Genomic DNA, 24215 nt, shown 5'->3' on the forward strand with positions numbered 1-24215 from the left:
CTGCACACTCCCCACTGGGGATGTGCCCGCAACCAAGGTACATGCCCTTGACCGGAATCGAACCTGGGACCCTTCAGTCCGCAGGCCGACGCTCTATCCACTGAGCCAAACTGGTCAGGCTCCTATTGTTTACTTTTTATTGTATAAATAATAGTTTGTTTTGGGAAAAAATTCAAACACAATAGAATAATATAGAGTGAAAAGAAAATTCTCTACTTTCCTTCTCTGACTTCCCCCAATCCTATTCATTTGAGGTTACTTTTGTCAACAGTTTCTTATGTATTTTTCTAGCTATTTTATTTTTTTAAAATTTGTTAAAATATATTTTTATTGATTTCAGAGAGGAAAGGAGAGGGAGAGAGATAGAAACATCAATGATGAGAGAAGATCATTAATTAGCTGGCTCCTGCATACTCCCTATTGGGGACTGAACCCGAAACACGGGCATTTGCCCTGACTGGGAATTGCACTGTGACCTCCTGGTTCACAGGTGGATGGATGCTCAACTGAGCCACAGGGGTCGGTCTAGCTGCTTTCTTTCATGTACTAAACACATCTTAGTAATATTGTATTGGCTGTGACATTTTGAGACCAGAATGTCTTTTTTTTTTTTTTAAATTTCAGCTGCTTTGGTATGACCATGCAAATTTCTTATACCGTGTTTCTATATAAAAGTGTAAAGATGTTTTTAATTAAAAAATTTTTTTAAATTGACTTTTAGAGAAAAAGGAAGGGTGGGGAAGAGAGAGAGAAACATTGATGTGAGAGAGAAACATCGATTGGCTGCCTCCTGCATGTCGCCTACGGGATCAGTGGGGTGGGGATGAAGCCTGAAAACTGGGTATGTGCCCTGACCAGGAATCAAACCAGCAATGCAGGGGACAGAACCCAACCAACAGCCACACTGGCCAGAGCTAAATTTTTTTTTTTAATTGATTGATTTGAGAGAGAGTGCGAGAGAGATCAGTTTATTGTTCCATTTATTTATGCATTCATTGGTTGCTCCTTATATGTGCTCTAACCAGGGATTGAACCTACAACCTTGGCATATCAGGACTCTGCTCTAACCAGCTGAGCTACCAGGCCAGGGCTTAAAGAAGATGTTTTTAGATCCATGAGGTTCTTTGCAACAAAATTTTAATATGTTTATAATTTGTGTGTAGACATATTTCTATGACTGAAGAATTTACTGGACTGTAATAATAAACTACTAAGTACTATCAAATTTATTTTAACTCAAAGTGCATACTTAGGTAAGGTTTTTTCCTCTGAAATATTGAGAATGTTAACTTTTGGTCTTTCTAAATCTTTTATTTTTACAGAAACAGATATGTTTTTTTTAGCCATCAGCATGGTAGGAACTGACTTTTCTATGATTGGACAACTTTTTCCTCACAGAGGAAGGATAGAAATTAAGGTAAAGTGAACACATTACATTTGTTTATTGGAAAGAGACTAAAATTTACTAATATTTTTTTAACCATTGATTTAAATCTCAGTTCACCCCTTTTTCACTATTTCGTTTTTGGTACACCTGTTTCTTTTTACAGCTCAAAAGGTAATGTAATTTTTCTGAGTTCTGTTATGAATACAATTTCCTTAACTTTAGTATTGTATTTTTTTATTTATGTCTTGTCCAATTCTAAATGTCTTTGAGAGTATACCAATACAGCCACTGAAACTAAGATAAAAGAAGAGTTATATAATGACGAGGGAAGATAAATGTACTAGAATATTTGGGTTAAGGGTAGTTTTTTGATCGCAAAATAAATTTCTCTATCTCCTAGGGAGGAAATACATTTCCAATTGATAGTGAGATCTTTTTTCAATAGTGGGCTTAAACTTCATTAATTAAAGGGACCATTTGTAAAGATAGATTTTTCCCCCCTCCTTGGGCTAGGCATGGATTGGTCACCTGAGGAACATTGAACAGTGTAATGGTCATTGTATTTCTACAAAACATGAGAAATTTTTTATATTTTTTAATGTTGAGGACAAAATATTAAAGTTCTGTGAAGGCCAGAAATTGATTGTCTAGAGGAGCTGATCTGAGTAATTAATGATAAATTTGTCACTAGATGATTTCTCTCAAAAATTGTTTAGACTATTCCCCTAAAAGTTTATAGTGTAGTTTCAGCAGGGAAAAGTGAAAGTGGACTACTGATTTTCTAATGTCAAACCAACCTTGGATTCCAGGGATAAATGACTAATATAATATAGTCTTTAAAAACTTTTAAATAGTATTTTAAATCATTTAGGTAAAATAGATGTAGCAATATTTTAGAATTCAATACTGCATAGAGCCTATTGGCATTTTTATCAGAATGTTTAGTGATTATAGCCAGTCACCTTTTATGAATGTAACTTTTAACTTTTGAGATGTTTAAAGATTAATATGCTCTTTTAAGGGAGAAAGATGATCACTGAAAACTTTTATATTATTTAGTAAAGTTTATGAAGAAAAGTAAAGAATGGAAATGAGGGGTAATCTGTAGATTTAAAGATGTTTAAGTCATAAAAAGTTTTTTTAAAAATTGGCAAGGATAAACTGGAGTCTAACGATGTTCTCTTGAATGGTAAACAATAAGAAAATGCAAGAAAGTAATTGCTTTAAAAGTCAGGTTATTGGTTGGGTTCTTTCGGAGGGAAGAAGGGGGCCATGAAATAGCTCCTTTGTTTTCTGTGCTTTTCTCTTTCTTTCAATAATAAGTTTTATTTTTATATTTTTAATAAGAGCATTATTAGACCACTGATCTGTAGAAGGGAGCAATTAGCAGGTTGTTCCCAGACCCGGGATGTATATGCATGATTAGACATCCTGGGACACAAACTTACGCCCTCAGATATCCTGATTACCTTAGGATGGATTGAGCCTTCAATCTTTTCTATCTCCATTGTAATGGACTTAATCTGGAGTGGAACTGGCTTTGGGGCATGAGAGAATGTGCCTTAATATAAAGAAGGTTCCAAAGATAAACCTGGCCTGTTTCAAAAGTTTGCTTAGGTGTTTCTTTACAATCTCTATTCCATGCCATTAAAAATATATTAGCATAAAAATATAATAGGTTTAACTTGATATGAATATATTAGTTTTTAAATTTATATATATTTTTATTGATTTCAGAGAGGAAATGAGAGAGAGAAACATCAGTGAGAGAGAATCATTGATCGGCTGTCCCCTGCATGCCCCACACTGGGGATCAAGCCTGCAACCCAGGCATGTGCCCTGACAGGGAATCGAACTGTGACTTCCTGGTTCATATGTTGACACTCAGCCACTGTGAGCCATGCAAGCTGGGCAATATATTAGTTTTTAAAGAGTTAGTTCTGGTTAGCTTAATTGATTATAGGTTTGATCTGTTTCCGTGCTAGTGGACTTTCATTGCTGATTCATGCTATTGATTATAAGGAAGATCAGGAAGCTCAGTATAAATCTTTCATCCCCATTTTTTCAAAGCTAAAGGTTTATTAACTTGTCTGTTGGGAAAGACATTTTTATTTATTTGGGTTATATGTTACCGTAAGTTTCATTTTAATGGTTATTTTTTTAAAACGTATCCTAACTTGTTTAATAGGAGAAAATTACTATAGCATTTCTTGTTTTGTTAACAGAATAAATTTAAACGTGAAGAGAAAACAAATGGATGGAGAATAGACAAAGCATTCCGTAAGTATTAAGACCTCTTTAATAAGGTTTCATATCAAGATCCTAAAAAGTGATCAATCTTTATCTTTGGATCTAATGTGTTTTGTTTTGGTTTTTAATATATTTTTATTGATTTCAGAGAGGAAGGAAGAGGGAGAGAGAGAAAGAAATATCGATGAGAGAGAATCAATGATCGGCTGCCTCCTGCACACCCCCTACTAGGGATTGAGCCCGCAATTTGGGCATGTGCCCTTGACTGGAATCAAACCTGGGACCCTTCAGTCCACAGGCCTATGCTCTATCCACTGAGCCAAACCGGCCAGGGCAGGTTCTAATGTGTTTTAAATTTGTTTTGTCCTTATATTGGTATGGAGTATATAATGGTGATGGGACAGATGAGAATCCTGCTTTTATAGTGTTCAGTGTAATTGGGTGGGGGAAGGGATATAGTCTGTAAGCATGATAATTTTAGATAGTGATTAATTTCTAAGCTAGGTGGGTGGAGAGTTAGATTGGGTGGTCAGGGAAGTTCTGTCTGAAGAAATGACACTTGAATTTATGCCTGATTTGAAGGAATGATGTGTGCCTTTTAGTGTCTAATAGCCTCATTAAAGTTCACATTTTTTTCTTTTTAAATCTAGAGAAAGATATCAAAGGATCTGTAAAGCAAAACAAATGTATAAAGTAGTTCCTCTATTCTTTGGAAGATAATTATCCAGTGCTTCATGATGAATAAATTATTTAGTGTTTATTGTAGTGCTTATCTTAGAAAAAAATCTAAAGAGAGGATCTAAATTTTGGAGCATGTACATTTATTTAATGAGTAAATACTAAGGTAGATGAGTGGACCCACACCCCATATTGTATTGGGTCCTCAGGGAAACCACTTCCGGGAATGGCTTTTGGAAGATCTGGAATACTATGGTTCTCAACCCCCTCTGTTTTAGGGAAGTGGTCCAGAATGTTTTCATTATGCTTTATGTATTATAATAAGAATTTATAAACCTATAAATCTTTTATGGGATATGGAGCCATTGTTAAAACCATTATAATAGACTAGAGGCCTGTTGCAGGAAGATTCCTGCAAGAATAGGGCTTCCTCGGGCCTATTACTGCAAGAATAGGGCTCCCTGAGGCCGAAGCGAAGTAGAGAGTGGAGCGAAGCCCACTGAGGCGGGCTTCCCTCCCGTCTCCGCTGCCTCGGCTCCCACCCCTCTCTGCTTCCTTGCTCCCTCCCATGTCTGCTGCCTTGCTCCCTCCCATGTCCGCTGCCTCTGCTCCGTTCCCTTCTCCACCGCTTTGCTCCCTTCTGCAGTGCTTGGCTTCCTTCTAGCTGTCTTCAGTCTTCACACCGTGCCTGTGTATGCAAATTAACTGCCATCTTTGTTGGGTTAATTTGCATATCACTCTGATTGGCTGGTGGGTATAGTGGAGGGATGGTCAATTTGCATGTTTCTCTTTTATTAGTGTAGATACCTTTAAAATTCATTGATTTTGGTTCTTTTAGTGGAAAATTTAAAAAAAAATTTAAACCTAAATGGTATTTTCTGGAACTTATATTTTGAATTCTTCTGAGAACCTTTATGGATTATTTTTTATCATCATTGTTGTGGAAGGCCAGAACACATAAAGGCTGGGTATACAATAAAACAGGGCCTTCAGGAATCCCAGGTGTGAGCTTGGTTTCCTAAGGCTAATTTATTTTTGTTTTGGTATATATCTCTTTTTCTGAGGCCAGCTTCTAATCATCTTATAATCAAACCAATCTTGGAACTTATGTGTATAGAGCACCATTTTGTCTACATTCACTATATTTTGATTTAATTAATTAATTTTACTCTACTTTTTTAAGTTTTTTTTTTTAATTGATCTTAGAGAAAGGTAGGGAAAGAGAGAGTCAGAGAGAGAAACATTGATGTGAGAGATAAATTTTTTTTTTTTTTGAGATAAATATTATTGGTTGCCTCCCACATGAGCCCGGACTGTAGATTGAACTGGCAACTTGGGTATGTGCCCTGATTGAGAATCGAATCCACCACCTTTTCGTGTACAGGATGACACTCCAACCAACTGAGCCACACCGTCCAGGCCTTTACTACATTTTTAGAGTAGAGCTTAACTTAGGCAAGGGTTTAACTCCTGTAATGGATTTATTCCTGATTTGTTCACAAATTGCGCTTTCTGATACAGTGCTGTTGATGGGTATTTAGTGAGAGTGGTCCTAATCAGTATTCATTTGCTTTCCTCATGCTAGTATTTGGAAGAGTAGAGTTAATAGTAATATAGAGCAGGCATATGGTGATGCATAGGCACTGAGGATTTCTTAGTGCTAGGTTTTTAAAAAAGTTGATTTATAATTTACACACAGTGCAATTTGTAATTTGAGTTTTGACAAAGAATTGGTGGTGTTACAACCACCCAAAACAATATATGGGACATTTTCATCCCTCCAGAAAGGCCCTTTACTTACTTTTCTAGTCAATCTCCACTTATATCCTGACCCAGGCAATCGCTATTTTCATTTGAAGCATCATAGATTAGCTTGTTCCAGAATGTCTTATTCATGGAATCATACAGTATGTACTTCTTTATGTCTGCCTTCTTTTACTCATTATGTTTGTTTGTTTGTTTGTTTATTTTAATCCTCACCAGAGGATATATATTGTAATTTTTTTTTTTTTTTTTTTTTTTTTTTTTTTTAGAGGGAGAGGAAGGGGGAAAGAGAGACATTAATGTTTGAGTGAAACATCGATCAGTACATGCACTGACTGGGGATCAAACCTCCAACTTTTTGTTGTACAGACGATGCTCCAACCAACTGTGCCACCTGGCCAGGGCTCATTAATCATGTGCTTGAGATTTACTTGAATTAATTGCTTTTATCAGTAGATCCTTTTTTAAAAAAATATATTTTATTGATTTTTTACAGAGAGGAAGGGAGAGGGATAGAGTTAGAAACATCAATGAGAGAGAAACATCAATCAGCTGCCTCCTGCACACCCCTCCACTGGGGATGTGCCCGCAACCAAGGTACATGCCCTTGACCAGAATCGAACCTAGGACCCTTGAGTCTGCAGGCCGATGCTCTATCCACTGAGCCAAACCAGTCAGGGCCTTTTTTTTTTTTTTTAAAGTTTGTTTCTTTTTATTGCTCAGTGGTCTATTATGTGATGATAGTATAGTGACTGGAGTTGTTTATTCATTGTCTCCTGTTGATAAACCCATTTGCTTTTTTTTAAAAGTTGATTTTTAGAGAGAGAGAGAGAGGAAGGAGGAGAGAAACACTGATTTGTTGTTCCACTTATGCCTTCATTGATTGATTCTTATATGTGCTCTGACTGGGATTGAAGCTGCAACCTTGGAGTATCTGGATGATGCTCTAACCAGCTTAGCTACCCAGTCAGGACCCCATTTGCTTTTGATATTATGCTACTTAAATAAAAATTTGAAGGTTCTTTTTCTTTTTTTTTTATTAAACAGAGGAAAAGCGCCCTTTTGACTTCGATTTTTTTGCTCATTTGCTTCAGAAAGTTCTTGCTGAAGAAGAGAAAAGAAAACAAAAATCCCTTAAAAATCAGAGTTTAAGGGAGAAGAAATCCTCTAAACCACGGAAAAATGTAAAAGGTATTTATTTTAAAAGGAAGTGTGTTATTTTACTTAATAGACTTGCAATATTAAGCCTTCGAGTGTTCACATGTAGTTCAGGTAGTTGAGGTTATCCGGGCCCAAGACAGCAGCTGTCTTTTATTTGTTCTTGTTTTTTCTTTTAAATTTTCTAATTGTCATGGCTGTTTGATATCTTCCTTGCATCTAGAGCATAGTCTTAGTAATAAAGAGTATCAGAATTTTGGAGTGTTATGTTTGGTTACTTATTATCATTTTCCTCTCTAAAGCAAATCTGGCACAACATTTTAACATTTAAAAAAAAACCACTCTAATACTTTGGACTTGTGACTAAATTGTATAGTTTGAGCTTATCTTATTTCTTAGGGTTAATGTTGACTTGTACCAGGTAGAAAATTGTTTTTATGTATGTTTATTAAATTTTTAGTTTTGTATTTTGTAAACTATTTAAATTCTGATCTATGAGGACAGTGTTTAGCTATAATCACATAATGTAAAGAATGTTGGAACTTTAGGGAACCTTATGTTAGCTAGTCCATATTCCAGCCCTTTTCTGTTTGTTTTAATCACCCAGACATAGTCCTGCAGACCTAAGTCACTTTTTTATAAGATTTCACAGTGTCTCACAGTGTTAGTAGTGGCAGAGGCAGGACTCAAACCTAGGACTGTGAGAGCCTGTGTTGGTGGTTCCTAAGACCACCCTCCAGGTTCGATTATTTGCTGGGAGGACTTGTAGGATTTATTATTTAGTTGTACTAACAGCTAAAGTTTATTATAGTAACAGGATACAGAGCAAAATTAGCAAAGGGAAAAGGCACATGGGTCTTTGTTGATTTTAAAAAGTTGGTTTATGTAAAAGTTTACTACCAGGGAAGCTTGTTAGAAACTCATTGCCCAAGGATTTTATTGGAGGCTTGTCATACCCTTTGCTTGGCATGTACCAGAATTCAGATTCCCAGAAGGAAAGCCAGCTGTTCAGCAGAAACCGCATTATTTGTACAAACAGTTTAGGTAGGCAGATGGGACTCTCCCCAAGCCCCAGTTTCTAGACAGCAACGGGCCAGCCTTTTTAAGTAGACCTTTCAAAGGATAGCCTGCTAGTTAATTCTCTTCTGCACAGAGCCAATCTCGAAGATCCTTTTTTGGAGTATGGTGTCTACATGTTTTAAAAAGTAGTATTGATAACTGCACAGTTTTTACTCTTTAGTCATTTTTCTTTACTTACTATACATAGCCCTAGGAGATTAAAATAGATGTATTAATGTTGTGGTTATCATGTAACAGTTGATAGCACAAGTAACTCACTGTATCTCATTAATGTGAGAAATTTTCAGATGTATTATTACAAGTCTTAGAAGTTAAAAATTGCTAATTATTATTCTGATAGAGAATAAATCAAGTATTATTTTCTTAGTTTTAAAATCTTGTTTTGACTTTTTTCACAAAAATAAATGACATTGAATTTTATTTTATTTTTTAAAGATTAGATATTTCTAGAGATGTTTGATTAGCCATGGTTGTGAAGTTAAGTTTGCTTTTGGTTTGGATGCTGTTTCCATGGTGATCTCTATTTTTGCTTTTTAAATTATTTCATCTTTAAAAATTAAAAAAAAACCCCTCACCTGAGGCTATGTTTTTTTAAAAATTAAATTGATTTTTAAAATTGATTTTAGAGAGAGAGGAAGGAAGAGAGAAATATTAATTGGTTGCCTCACATATGATCCCTGACCGGGGATTAAAACACAATCTAGGTATGTGCCTTGATGGGAATCGAACCCACTCTAACCAAGTAAGCCATGCAGCCAGGGCTGTTTTCATTTTTTTGATACAGTTGACTATATGCCTTCAAAGAAAAAGCACTAGAAATTGTTTAAAAATATTTGTTAAAAAGATTGTTCATTGAAAAATCATCCAGGAAATAAAATTCTTGAACTCTCTCTCCTACCCTGCCAATCAGAATCTTCAGATTTCCTATGGATAACTATTACTAAACTCTTTCCTATGCATATATGTGTGTGTGTCTTAGAGTATATGTAATTGTTTTTGTTTAATAGAAATGAGGTCATACTATATATGTTGTTTTGCAACTTGATTTTTTTAATGTAACAATACATTTTGAAATCTTTTACATCACTACATATGAGTCTACCTCATTATTATTATTTACTGCATAGATTTTTTATAGCATAAACTAGAGGCCTGTTGCACGAAGAGATTCGTGCAATAGGCCTTCCCTTCCCTTGGCTGCTGGCACTGGTTTGCCTCTGGCACCTGGGACCCAGGCCTTCGTTCTGGCCGGGCTCTGGCTGGAACCGGCCCCAGAACTGTCCGGCTTCACTCCAGGTCACACACGGGAGGGCCAGATGGCGGCTGGGCAGGCGGCGGATGGCACTGTCCTGCCCTGCCTGCAGTATGCAAATTTAACGGCCATCTTTGTTGGGTTAATTTGCATACTCTTCTGATTGGCTGATAGGTGTAGCGATGGATTGGTCAATTAGCATCTTTGTCTTTTATTAGTGTAGATGTAGTATAATTTAATTTAGTTCTCTGTTGGGCGTTTTATATTGTCTTCAAAATTTTGCTTATACAAATAATATTACAAAGGATATACTTGGGTATTTACCTTCTCTACTTTAAGAATTTTTCATAGGTTGTTTATGTATTTATAACCATTTCTTTTATTTTCAGTGAAAAAAGTTGCCAGTGAAGAAGTGACTGATAATCCAGATGAGTCTGTGAGTGCTACAATTTCAGACACAGAAGAGTCTCAAAAGGATGCTCAGACAGTTCAAGAAGAACTGCAGTCTCTGACTTTATCAGGGCAGGATTCAGAACAGATTGCATTAGAACCAGACCTAAATCTAGAGAAAAGAAGGAAAAATCAAGATGAAGTTGGTAAACAAGAAGTAAAAAATCTTTCAGGAAATGCCACTGTTCAGCCAGGACCTTCTAAAGGAGAAAAACAGAAAAGTAAGTTTCTTACATATTTTAATAGCCTCTGATTATTTGAGGACATACATACAATAATTTAGTGTATAAATTAATTGCCTGCCTTCTAGATAGTAGTAATTACTAATGTTTATTAATTGGTTCTGTATTTATGTACTGTGTTAAACACATTTATTTTGTTTATTTTTTTGTTAATCCTTACATGAGGATATTTCCCCCATGATTATTCATTTATTAAATATGTTTTTATTTATTTTATATAGAGAGGAAGGGAGATGGGGAGAGAGATAGAAACATCAATGAGAGAGAAACATTGATAGGCTGCCTCCTGCATGCTCCCCAATGGGGATTGAACCTGCAACCTGGGCAATCAAACAGACAACCTTTTGGTTCATGGGTTGATGCCCAGACACTGAGCCACTCCGGCTGGGCTTTTCCATGTTATTTTTAGAGAGAGTAGAATAGAGGGAGGATAGGGGAGAGAGAGACAGAGACAGAAAGAGAGACATCAATGTGAGAAAGATTAGTTGTCTCCCACACTCACCCCGACTGGGCTGGGGTCAAATCTACAGCCCAGGTACATGTCCTTGACCAGAATCAAACCCAGGTGTATGGGACGATGCTCTAACCATTGAGAAGCACGGGCCACAGCAAAACACTTTTATTTTTAATTTAGTAGGAAAAAGGTTGTTAATAAAAACAAAATGAAAAACACAAAACTAAATGGGGACATTTTTCTCTACAGTTTGTCTCTAAGATTTATTAACTCCATTGTACTCCCATTAACAATGCTAAGAAGTCACATGTATATACTGCAGGTCTTCAAATAATGTGGTTTCACTAAACATCATTTTTTTACAACTTGATGAAATGCCTTAGGAACTTAACTCTTGTTAATACATCAGTTAGCCGCTGGTAAAATTGGTTCTGTTATATGTAATTTTGCCTCAGTTCCAGGAACTAACCTATTGACAATGTAAAGTGAGGACTTATTATAGTTAAACGTACATTGCTTGAATCTGTTAATAAATCACAGGTTTTCATGTTACCTTTTCATAGCACCTCTCTGAACCCACAATAAGTTGTTTAATTTCTATAAAAGTGCTACTGGAATAAGTATTCCTCCCATTTTCATTTTTTAAACTTTCTTAGAATGCAGACATATTGACACTTATGAGTTTTTAGGGAACGAGGGCTAAGAGTTTAGGGGGAAGTCTTGGTCCCTTTCCTTAAGAGTTCATATATAGTCCTAGCCATATATAGTTTGGCTCAATAGATAGAGCGTTGGCAGACTGAAGAGTCCCAGGTTCGATTCCCGTCAAGTGCACATACCTCGGTTGTAGACTTGATCTCTGCCCTAGTCAGGGCTCGTGTGGGAGGCAGCCAATCGATGTGTCTTTCTCACATGGATGTTTCTCTCTCTGTCTCTCCCCCTCTCTTGCACTTTCTCTAAACATCAATGGAAAAATATCCTGGGGTGAGGATGAACAACAAACAAACAAACAAAAGAGTTCATGTATAGATTATTTAAAACAGATAATCAAGTAAAGAGAGGAGAAAAAAATAGTAGCAGACCAGAACAACTTTTCTATAGAATTTAAATTTTATGTAATTCAGCTTCACCTATATGATTTTTTATTTATTATTATTTTTAAAATATTTTCATTGATTTCAGAGAGGAAGGGAAAGAGAGAAAAAGAAAGATCAATGATGAGAGAGAATCATTGATTGGCTGCTTCCTGTATGCCCCCCACTGGGGATTGAGCCCACAACCTGGGCATGTGCCCTGACTGGGAATCGAACTGTGACCTTCTGGTTCGTAGGTCGACGATCCACCATTTAGACACACTGGCCAGGGCACTCATATGATTTTAATAAATGAGTCCTGGTTGGTAGCATAGTATGGTTTATAGGCATTACAATATTATGCTCTTTTGTGGCTTACTAGTAAAGATATTACATGTAAATTGGGGTAGCTCAGTGATTAAGAAATTGGACTTTAGTTTAAATTAGTTCTTTTATTTGCTAAGTATGACCTTGGGCAAATCACTTAATATCTTTCAACTTAAAATCATTTTCTCTGTGATGGGGTTAATATGAATAACTTTTAGTAGGTTTGTTTTAAATTATTAAATGAGATATTTGATGGACTTACAGTTTCTATCACTTAGTAAGTTCTGAAACGATTAGCTATTACTGTGTTATAATTATGACACTTATGAAGGAGCAGAAGAGCCAAATCCACTTTGTTTCATAACTAGACATATTTAACCACTTAAAATTTAAGCAAGATAAAAGGAGGATGCTACAGACTGTCTAAGAAATTTGTGCTGATCCTAAAAACACAGTTATAAATTGATTGATTTTTCATTAATGCTCTTAAAGTATGATCTATCTCTTGCATATAAGAACTTAAATGTTGAATGGATTAATGATTTATAGGAAGAGATGATGTTATATGTAAATTCCTTTGAGCTTTAAAATATAGATGTTTTTGCTGTCAGTTTTTAGAATAACATGTATTTTGTATTCATAGATAAATGTCCATTTTTAAGGCCTGAGAGAAATGAAGATGAAGGTAATAAGGAACAGAAGCTTTCCTGTGTACAGACCTTCAATGAAGTTGAGGATTTATCCTCCAGGGACAAAGTTGTGAATAAAACTGACCCACTTCTTTCATTAAGGTATTTTATATATCTTTCCTGACTTTGTTTACATTTTCTTTTAGTTACCGAGAGAGGAGTGTGAAGTCTCCAACTATAATTGGGATTTGGCTTATTTTTCTTTTCAGTTCTATTTGTTTTTCTTTATGTATTTTCAGGCTCTGTTATTAGGTTTTATACATATCTTGAATTGTCTCTTCTAGGTGAAGTCATCCTTTTATCGTTTGTGTGATATCATTCTTGTATTGTCTTTTGTTCTGATGCTTATTTTGCCACACAGCTTTCTTGTGATAGTGTTTGTATGGGTTTATCATGTTCTATAAAAATTTTCTCTTTAGTTTTGTTTTTTAGCAGTTTAAATGTGATGGATCCTGCTGTCTGAGTTTTTGTTGTTTTTAAATATATTTTATTGATTTTTTTACAGAGAGGAAGGGAGAGGGATAGAGAGCCAGAAACATCAATGAGAGGGAAACATCGATCAGCTGCTCCTGCACAACCCCTACTGGGGATGTGCCCGCAACCAAGGCATATGCCCTTGACTGGAATCGAACCTGGGACCCTTCATTCCGCAGGCCGATGCTCTATCCACTGAGCCAAACATGTTAGGGCAATGTTGTTGTTTTTTAAATTGTGGTAAAAACAACAACATGTAACATAAGATCTCTCCTAACAAATTTTTAAGTGTATATAGTACAGTATGTTAACTGTAAGCAGTGTTGTAGAGGAGATCTCTATAACATTTTCATATTGGATGACTGAAACTCAATATCCATTGAACAGCAACTCCTTATTTCCTTCTTACTGTTAGCCCCTGGCAACCACCATGCTAATTTATATTTCTACTAGAGGCCTGGTGCACGAATTCGTGCATGGGTGGGGTCCTGACAGGGGAAATGGGGAGAAGGGGGGCCCTGGAGGCGATAGGCCCTCTGGGTGGGCAGTGGGACGCCCTTGCCAGTCCGTCCTGCTGACATTTGCGCTGGTTGTTGGGAGCCATCTGGCAGCCGCCTTTATATAATTTCTTCCTTGCGGAGCGTCTAGGGAGGGGAAGTGGCCATGGTGCCCCAGGCCGACTTCCAGGAGGTTGGCAGTACTGTCAGGATAATCCAAGTGGTGCTGGTCTGTTGGTGCCTGGCCTGTTCTCCGGAGATTGGACCTGTAGGACTACTGAGGGTGTGAGTGGCTGCCGCCAGGCTGGTGGGCCACTGGATGCGTTGGTCAGCTGAGCGGTGCTCCCGCTGTGGAAGCACACTGGCCTCCAGGGGGCAGCTCCTGTGTTGGGCTTCTGTTCCCTGGTGGTCAGTGCACATCATAGTGACTGGTTATTCTGGTTGTTCTGTCATTCTGGTCGTTCAGTCGCTTAGGCTTTTAAATATTTTTTTAAAAAATATATTTTATTGATTTTTTACAGAGAGGAAGGGACAGGGATAGAGAGTTAGAAACATCGATGAGAGAGAAACATCGACCAGCTGCCTCCTGCACACTCCCCACTGGGGATGTGCCCGCAACCAAGGCACATGCCCTTGACCGGAATCGAACCTGGGACCCTTGAGTCCGCAGGCCGACGCTCTATCCACTGAGCCAAACCGGTTAGGGCATCGCTTAGGCTTTTATATATATAGTTGGGTTTGATTACTTTAGATACCTCATTTGGCCCTCTATGAGTAGCTTATTTCACCTAGCATAATGTTTTTAAGGTTCATGCATGTTGTAGCCTATGATAGGATTTTTTTCTTTCTTAAGGACGAATAATATTCCATTGTATGTATGTATCATATTTTTCTTTATTCATCTGTCAATGGATATTTAGGTTGTTTTAATCTCTTAGCTATTGTGAATAATGCTGCAATAAACATGGGAGTGCAGAGATCTCTGATATTCTATTTTCAATTCTTCTGGATAAATACCCAGAAGAAGGATTACCAGATCATATATATGATAGTTCTATTTTTAATTTTTTGAGGAACTTGCATACTGTTTTCCATGTGGCTACGCCATTATATTTTTTCACCAATAGTGCACAAGGATTGCAGTTCTTCACTTCCTCTCCAACACTTAAAAAAAAATGGCAATACTAACAGGTGTGAGATGATATACCTCATTATCGTTTTGATTTGTATTTCTCTGATGGTTAGTGATACTAAGAATCTTTACATATACCTGTTAGCCATTTGTATGTCTTCTTTGGAGAAATGTTTCAAGTTCTTTTCCCATTTTTAAAATTAGGTTATTTCTGTTTTTGCTATGAGTTATAGGAGTTCCTTTTATATTTTCGATATTAAGCCCTTATCAGATATATGCCTTACAAATATTTTCTCCCATTTCATAGATTGGCTTTTGACTCTTGATTATTTCCTTTGCTGTACATAAACTTTTTAATTTGATGTAGTCTCACTTGTTTATTTTTGTTTTTGTTCCTGTTGGTGTGATAGCCAAGAAATCATTGCCAATACCAATGTTATGAAGTTTCTTCCCATGTGTCCTTCTAGCAGTTTTATAGTTAAAGTGTTTCCTTTAAATCTTTAATCCATTTTAGTTGATTTTTATGTATGTTATAAGATAAATGTCCAGTTTCATTTTTTTGCATGTGGATATTAAGCATGTGGATATATCATTTGTTGAAGAGACTATTCTTTTCCTATTGTGTAGTTTTGGCACCCTGTCAAAGATCATTTGGCCATATATACATGGTTTATTTTTGGGCTGTCTGTTCTGTTCCACTGGTCTATATGCTTATCTTCTGAAAAATTTGATGTAAGTTATTTATTCTCATGTAGAAAAATACACATATGCACATATGCTGATTTTTTCATATAGTTCACAATGTTAATGTATTTGAAGCTGAGCCATGGACCTCTGGGTCCTTTTTAAAAATTTTATTTATGGATTGATTTTTAGAGAGAGAAACATCGATTTGTTGTTTCATGTATTTATACATTCACTAGGGGCCCAGTGCACAAATTCATGAACCTTGAAAGAAATGGTGGACCGCAAGGCTGTGGTGGGCACAGGGGTGGGTCTCGGCCCATCCTCTGCTCCCCTGCCAGGCCCCTCCCGCTGTGGCCCCTGATCCCCTGTCTGCCGGCAGCTCCGTTCCCGCCGCTGCTCCCACGTGCTGATGGCGCCGGCCCCGCTCTTACCCGCTGATGGTGAGGAGTGATTGGGGCCGGCGCCAGCAGCAGGTGCGAGCAGGGCCAGGAGCGATGGCCTGCCCCAATCGCCCCTCAGGAGCAGGGGAGGTAGAAAAGCCCTCAGGGGCAATCGGGGCGGGCAGCCGCCACTTGCACCTGCTGACGGCACTGAGCAATTGGGACCTGCACCAGGCCCTGGCAGTGGGTGTGATGAGCGCCTGGTGAGACCACAGTGCGTGGGAAAAAAGAATTTTCAGTAACCACCAGAGGCTTGCCCCGATGACAGCAACTGGTACACCGCCTTGGTCTGGTGCCCCCACTCACCTGCTCCACCATCCTGCTGCGTTCGATGCCCGCCATGTTCTCCCGCTGTGGCCCCTGATCCCCTGTCTGCCGGCAGCTCCGTTCCCGCCGCTGCTCCCACGTGCTGATGGCGCCGGCCCCGCTCTTACCCGCTGATGGTGAGGAGTGATTGGGGCCGGCGCCAGCAGCAGGTGCGAGCAGGGCCAGTGCTATCAGCGGGTGTGAGCGATGGCTGCTGCCCCAATCGCCCCTCAGGAGCAGGGGAGGTGGAAAAGCCCTCAGGGGCAATCGGGGCGGGCAGCCGCCACTTGCACCTGCTGACGGCACTGAGCAATTGGGACCTGCACCAGGCCCTGGCAGTGGGTGTGATGAGCGCCTGGTGAGACCACGGTGCGTGGGAAAAAAGAATTTTCAGTAACCACCAGAGGCTTGCCCCGATGACAGCGACTGGTACACCGCCTTGGTCTGGTGCCCCCACTCACCTGCTCCACCATCCTGCTGCGTTCGATGCCCGCCATGTTCCGCACGCCCCCTGGTAGTCAGTGCATGTCATAGTGACCAGTTTGGTTGTTCGGTTGTTCTGCCGTTTAGTCTATTTGCATATTAGGATTTTATATATATAGATTGTTTGCTTCTTACATGTGCCCTGTCCTTGGATCAAACCTGCAACCTTGGCATATTGGGATGATGCTCAAACCAACTGAGCCATACTGGCCAGGGCTATTTTTGAATTTTTATAAGAGTTTATTTGAGCCAAACTGACACATATTCTGGGGAGCAAGATCTCAAATACTTTCATAAAATTTTAATGAAAGATAATTCCTAAGTATTACTATGAACTCCATATAATGAAGGGATTTTCCTTTTGTGACTTTTTGAACACTTTCCCAAGCTTGTTAATTTATGGTGGCTACTTTCTTTGAAGGAACAGTTCCTTTTTTTAAAAAATATATTTTTATTGATTTCAGAGAGAAAGGGAGAGGGAGAGAAACATCAATGATGAGAGAGAATAATTGATATGCTGCCTCCTGTAAGCTCCCTATTGGGAATTGAGCCCACAACCCGGGCATGTGCCCTTGACCAGAATCAAACCTGGGACCCTTCAGTCCGCAAGCTGATGCTCTATCCACTGAGCAAAACCAGCTAGGGCTAAGGAATAATTCTTAATAACATGGTGCAACAAAGATCACAAAAAGCCAAAATATTTGTTTTAATTCTTTCATAATATGAAGGATTATTGTTCATAGTGTTGGTTAGTATATAGCATTTTAAAAGTCTTTTAAATAATTAGTTTAAAGTATGCATTACTAAGAATTCCTTTCCCTCTTGATGTTTTCATTTCCTTAGTAGTCAACAAGATGCTACATCAGTAACAACTGGGGCTTCAGAATCAATCACTTCAGATTTGCATTCATCAGAAGTTGGAATTAGAGTCTTATGTGAGGTGAATAATGCTGAGAGTAGTTGTACAGAAGAAAGAAATGTTGAACTAAAAAATACATCACTGTAAGTATTTTACATGGTAGGACTTAAAAATTTATTTTCAAACTTTTGGTAATTTCTTATCATTTAGTAAATGATAATAATGCTTCCTTTAGGGATTAGGAGGGAACTATAGACCATTTAATATGTCTGTGGTCTGAGTGTGTATATTTCATTACCGAAAGAGCCTCTTTCATATATGATGTCTTACAGTAATACGAATTCTAACAAAGTATTAACTTAAGAAATCCTAAAAATAATTTAGAAGCTTAACTATTTGCTGAGATTTTACTTTTACTTGGTTTGAGTTAATATTCATGCCTGTTGACGAAGTAGTGGATTTTGATATTTATGACTTTGAAGAGATTATCATGTTTTTTAGTATATAGATACTGGTTAAGTTGATATCTTCACTAAAAATGGAACAAAAGCACCACAGAATTTCCCTTTGAAGAGATATGTCAAAAATTCAGACTTCCTTTTTGTATTCCTCATAACTTCTCATATGGTCTTAAAAGCTATTCAGTTTATAAATTATTTATATTCAGTAAAGCAAAGCCATATTGAGAATCAATCTTATTTTTTAAAATAAAAATTGAAATTAGTCTTTGGTATGGATAATATATTCTTATGGTTCAGCTGTCTAAAAGTGTAAAAAGGTATTGAGTGAAATATTCTTCCTACCATATCCTTATTCACTCTAACCAGTACCAGTTTTATTTTTTCAGAAAATTTTTAAAAAGTATATTAAAGCTAATACAAATAGCCCTGCCCATTGTTTGCTTAGTGTTTAGAGCGTCGGCCTACACACCAGAGGATTTTAGGTTCAATTCCTTGTCAAGGGCATATACCTGGGGTGCAGGTTCCATCTCCAGCCCTGGTTAGGGCGCATACCAGAGGCAACTAATCGATGTATTTCTCTCACATCTATATTTTTCTCTCTCTTTCTTCTTCTCTCTACCTCCCTTCCATTCTCTCTAAAAATCAGTGGAAAAAATGACCTTGGGTGGGGATTAACAACAAGAACAAAAAGCTAATACAAACATATTTTTTTAACTCTTTAAAAACCTAGTGGTGTACATACCTTTTGCATTTTTTCTTACATCTACATACCTTTACATAAAGACCTTTATCATTTTTATAGCTGCATAGTGTTCTTGTATGGAAAAATCACATTTTATATTATCAGTTCCCTATTGATGGCTATATAGGTTGTTTTTTTTTACAAATAATGCTTATAATCTTACTGTACATTTCCACTCATTCATCTTTATGCAAGTGTATTTGTAGGGTAAGTTCCTGAAAATGGAAATGCTTGCTTATTGGATATATATGTGTGTACACTTGTGATTTTGATAAGATAGTGTCAAAATGCTACCCATAGGAATTATACGAGTTTACATTCTCACCAACAATGTAAGAGAGCACCTCTCTTTCTTAGCAACTAATAACGTTGTTATCAGGCTGGGATTTTTGCTGGTCTTGATAGATTATAAAATAACACCTCAGTACAATATTTCCACCTCATTCCTTTTTTTTGGGAAGGGATATGTAATTATTTTATTTATTTTTTTCAGCTTTTTATTTAAATATTTTCTAACCTAAATGAAAGTCGAAGGAATAGAATAGTGAGTATCTATATATAATTCCAGGTAGGTTTTCAGAATTTTTTTTTTAAGATTGATTTTTAGAGAGAGAGGAACATCAATGTGAGTGCAAAACATTGATCAGCTGCCTCCTGCATGCCCCTACCGGGGATCGAGCTTGAAACCTGGGTATGTGCCCTGACTGGGAATCAAACTGGCAACCTTTTGGTGCATGGTACAACACCCAACCAACTGAGCCACGTTGGCCAGAGCAAATTTTCTGATTTTTAATGTCTTGTCACATTTGTGCTCACTCATGTTGTTTCTTTACTTTTTAAAAAATATATATATTTATTGATTTCAGAGAGGAAGGGAGAGGGGGAGAGAGATAGAAACATCAATGACGAGAGAGAATCATTGATCATCAGCCTCCTGCATGCCCCAAATGGGGTCGAACCCGCAACCTGGGCATGTAGCCTGACCGGGAATCAAACCATGACCTCCTGGTTCCTAGGTCGATGCTCAACTACTGAGCCATGCCAGCCGGGCTAATATTTATTCTTAAGAATACATTATTTTGTATTTCATCTTATCCTCACACTTTTGAAATGCTGCCCTTTTTAAATATTAAAATCATCTGTATTTTGGAGTCATCTCAATTTTCTTTTGTGTTTCATTTATCTGTTTCTTCATATATCAGTTCCACAGTGTGTTAATTATTGATGCTGAATACTGTGTTTTTAACATCTGATGGAACAAGTTATTGCCTCATTGCTGTTTTTCAGTTTTCTTTGCTACGCTTATTATAATATGCTTAAAGGAGTTTTTTTTCTGACTCTGAGTGAATTTTTAAGAATTTCATTTAATATGCCTGAATGAAAGTGCATAATGATATTTTTGTAGGGAAACTGATCAAGCAGAAAATGTTCAACCTATGGTAAGAGGACGATTCCAGAGACCTAAACCCAATTTATCAAGGGCTGTTGGGAAGAAACCAATTCTTTCACAAGGTAAAACAGATGCCAAGAGCAAGAATTTACATCCAGAAGCTTCAGTTGAAAAGGTATGGAGCAAGAGACTTTATAGATATTAAAATTATAAAAAATTTTTCCTAGATAGTTGGAAATAAAAATGTTTAGTTGTAATTAAAAAATAATGTTAGTGATACTAACACAAAGATACAAGAACTTACACATTAATATTAAGTGTTTTACTAGTGTCTTGATTATGCATTTTCTTCAGAACAACTTCCCCATTAATATTAAATTTGTCTTAGCCAGGCCAGTGTGTCTCAGTGGTTGAGCATCAACTTATGAATCAGGAGGTTGTGGTTCGATTCCCCGTCAGGGCACATGTCTGTTTGCAGGCGTGATTACCGGTGGGGAGCATATGGGGGGGGCCGGCCGATCAATGATTCTCTCTCATCATTGATGTTTCTATCTCTCTCTCCCACTACCTTCCTCTCTAAAGTCAATTTAAAAAAATACTAAATTTGTCTTACTAGGCTCCTGCTTTATTTTATTTTTATTTAATTTTTAAAAATATGTTTTTATTGATTTTTAGAGAGAGGAATGGAGAGGGAGAGAGAGAGAAAAGAGAAACATTGATATGAGAGAGGAACACTGATTGGTTGCCTCCTGTATGCAACCTCTCTGGGGATGGAGCCCATAACCTGGGCATGTGCCTTGACCAGGAATGGAACTGGCGACCTTTTGGTATGTGGGACGATGCTCAACCAACTGAGCCATATCGACCAGGGCTTATGCATATTTTTTTTAGAACCTAAGACAAATTTCAAACATCCTCAGTAATGACATATCTGACTTTTCTTATATGAAATTATTATTCAAAATATTTTTTAAACCATAAAATTTTATCTACAACCTTTTCATCTAAACACAGATACATTGCTCTGTTTGTTCTTTATAAAAGTAAACTTTCTTTTTATGAATGTAAACATTTCTATAGTTTTTTTTATAGTTTTTAATCATAAAATTTTGTTTTTGTTTTTGTTTAATATCCATTGATGTTTTAGAGAGAGTGGAAAGTAGGGAGAAGAGAGGAGAGAGGGAGAGAGAGAGAGAGAAAGAGCGAAACATTTATGTGAGAGAAACATATCAGTTGGTTGCCTCCTGCACTTGCTCTGACCCAAGGACAAACCTGCAACCCAGGTACATGCCCTTGAATAGGAATTGAATCTTCAACCCTTTGGTGTGGGCCGGTGCTCTAACCACTTAAGTCACACCAGCCAGGGCAATCATAACATAAAATTTAAAACTTCTTGCTCTAAATTAATTCATTTTAGTTCTTGGGATTAAGTGATCTTTTTAATTAAGGTTAACTTATCAATTTACTAACCGTTTCTCTAATGGTGGATATTTGGGTTATTTCCATTTTTTAAACTCTTGAAATAAAAGAAAACAATTTTTTAAATAGGGCTTTCTTAAGGTAAGACAACTGGAATCGAACCTGGGACCTTTCAGTCCGCAGGCCGACGCTCTATCCACTGAGCCAAACCGGTTTGGGCATAAATTTATTCATTTTAGTTCTTGGGATTAAGTGATCTTTTTAATTAAGGTTAACTTGTCAATTTACTAACCGTTTCTCTAATGGTGGATATTTGGGTTATTTCCATTTTTTAAACTCTTGAAATAAAAGAAAACAATTTTTTAAATAGGGCTTTCTTAAGGTAAGACAAAGGATAAATTTTCAGGGGTGGTGAGATTAATGGGTCAAATATTTTTAATATTTTTATAGGTCTTGTGCATTGTCAGACCGACAGTCAAAAACATGACTCTATTTACATTGCTACAAGCACCAAATGAATGTTCCTGTTTCCTTATATTCATGCTAGCAATATATTGTTTTAAATTTTTTTATTTTTGGTAAAATACTTTTTAAAATGGTAGTCTACATTTTTTCCTATTATGTGAAATAGCTTTTTTATCATAGTTTTTATAATTTAGTTATATTATAATTATATAAGGTATTTTTAACTTCTAGAAAATTAGGGAAATATACACTCATGTAAAAATTAAAACCTTCCTGGCCGGTGTGCCTCAGCTGATTGGAGCCTCTCAATCAGTGTTCTCTCTCCCTCCCTCCCTCCTTCTCTCTAAAAATCAATGAAAACATATCCTTGGGTGAGGATTAGAAAAAAATTAAAACAAAAACTACTTGTAATTTCATTATTCAGATGCAACCAACATTTTAATTCTTTCAACCTTTCTTAATTACAAAATTGAGTAGTAGTAGTAATTCAGTTTTGTATCCTTTGGTATTTAACTTCTATAAATATTTTCCGTATCATTAAACATCTTTTGAAAACATGGTTTTTTAATTTAGTAACTTCATAATATTCTATCAGTGGATGTGAACTGAGTTTATTTAACCATTCACTCATTGTTGAATATTTTGTCTATTTACAGCAGGGATGGGGAATCTTTTTTCTGCAAAGGGCCATTTGGATATTTATAACATCATTCACGGGCCACACAAAATTAAATTAGCCTGCTATATTTGGTCACACATTTAATTAACTCACCCCTAATGCCTTGGCAGGGCTAGACCAAATGATTTTGTGGGCCTTATATGGCCCATGGGCCAGACTTTCCCCAACCCTGATTTAACAGTGTTTGCTATTTTGTATAATATTCCAGTGAACATCTTTGTACTTAAATTTTAGTCTAAATATTTTAGAATAGAGTCTTAGCAATCATATTACTGGGTCAGAAAGGATGAATATTTTTAAGGCTCTTGATTTATATTGACAAAAGGCTTTCCAGAAAGGATATACTGATTTGTGATTTGTCAGTAATGTATAAGGTTATACAGGATTGGTTAAACGTAGGTTTATGGTTGTAAATATGTGAAACACAATTTTATTCTTGTATTTTTTATTAATTATTGTATTATTTTCCATATGAACAACTGTAAATCTACTTTTGCCTCACCTGTTATTTTTTTTAATACTTTCATCTGTATGTATGACTTTAAAAACTCTTCTGATTAGAAGTATAAAAGAATTTTTTTCTTTAAATTTCCTTTTACTTATTGCAAAGTTTCAACTTTTTTATGTTAAGTAGATTAAATGTAAAACATTGAATTCATAGACTCACGTGGAAAAGGATAAAATGAATTCATTTGACATTTCTGGAATGGAGAATACAGCGAGAGAGAACTCAGAAGCTGATACTGTATCTAAGTAAGTATTTAGGAAGTAGAATACAAATAGTAACTCTTAGGAATGATTGTACTAACTTTTCTATTTGATACTGTTTGAAGTTTATTTTCAGTTATGCACTTTAAGTCCATTTTTAACTATTGGAGTTGTTGAAACATTTAAATAATGCTCGTTATGCTTAATGTTGGCATAGGCAAAGTAGGTTTACAGTGTGAGTATGCAGTTTATTTTTGTATTATCTATACTAATATATACTAATAAAAGGGTAATATGCAAATTAATCATCATTCTGCAACACGGATGGCGGCGCCCATAGCCTCAAAGGTGGCGGCGCCAAGTGGGCAGGACGCCTTGCTTCCTTCGTTGCCCCAGCGATGAAGGAAGCCAAGCCTCCCATAAGCCCCAGCCAGCCGCCAAGGGCCAGCCTCTGGGCGGCAGCCACGGAGCCAGCCGGAGCAGGCGGGAGGCGACTCTGGCCCGGAGCAAAGGCGGAAGACAGCGGCCAGAGTGAAGGCCCGGGTCCTGGGTTCTGGAAGGAAGCCAGTGCCGGCAGCAAGGGGAAGGAAGGCCTATTCTTTTTTTTTTTTTTTTTTAATATTTTTTTTTGTTTTTTTACAGAGGGGAAGGGGGGGGGATAGAGAGTTAAAA

General features: G+C 37.0%; 1 protein-coding gene across 1 annotated transcript in view; it reads left to right on the forward strand.

Annotated features, from left to right (window-relative positions):
• BDP1 (B double prime 1, subunit of RNA polymerase III transcription initiation factor IIIB) overlaps positions 1-24215 on the forward strand; it is a 98603-nt gene that overhangs the window by 23803 nt on the left and 50585 nt on the right. Inside the window, exons 5-12 of the mRNA XM_014550561.1 lie at positions 1323-1417; positions 3613-3667; positions 7127-7270; positions 9959-10240; positions 12756-12903; positions 17664-17822; positions 20288-20447; positions 23497-23588. Of these exons, the coding sequence (XP_014406047.1) occupies positions 1323-1417; positions 3613-3667; positions 7127-7270; positions 9959-10240; positions 12756-12903; positions 17664-17822; positions 20288-20447; positions 23497-23588 (1135 nt within the window). The remainder of the gene's footprint in view (positions 1-1322; positions 1418-3612; positions 3668-7126; positions 7271-9958; positions 10241-12755; positions 12904-17663; positions 17823-20287; positions 20448-23496; positions 23589-24215) is intronic.

The sequence above is a fragment of the Myotis brandtii genome, unplaced genomic scaffold (genome assembly GCF_000412655.1).
Source record: "Myotis brandtii unplaced genomic scaffold, ASM41265v1 scaffold115, whole genome shotgun sequence".
Taxonomy (NCBI): domain Eukaryota; kingdom Metazoa; phylum Chordata; class Mammalia; order Chiroptera; family Vespertilionidae; genus Myotis; species Myotis brandtii.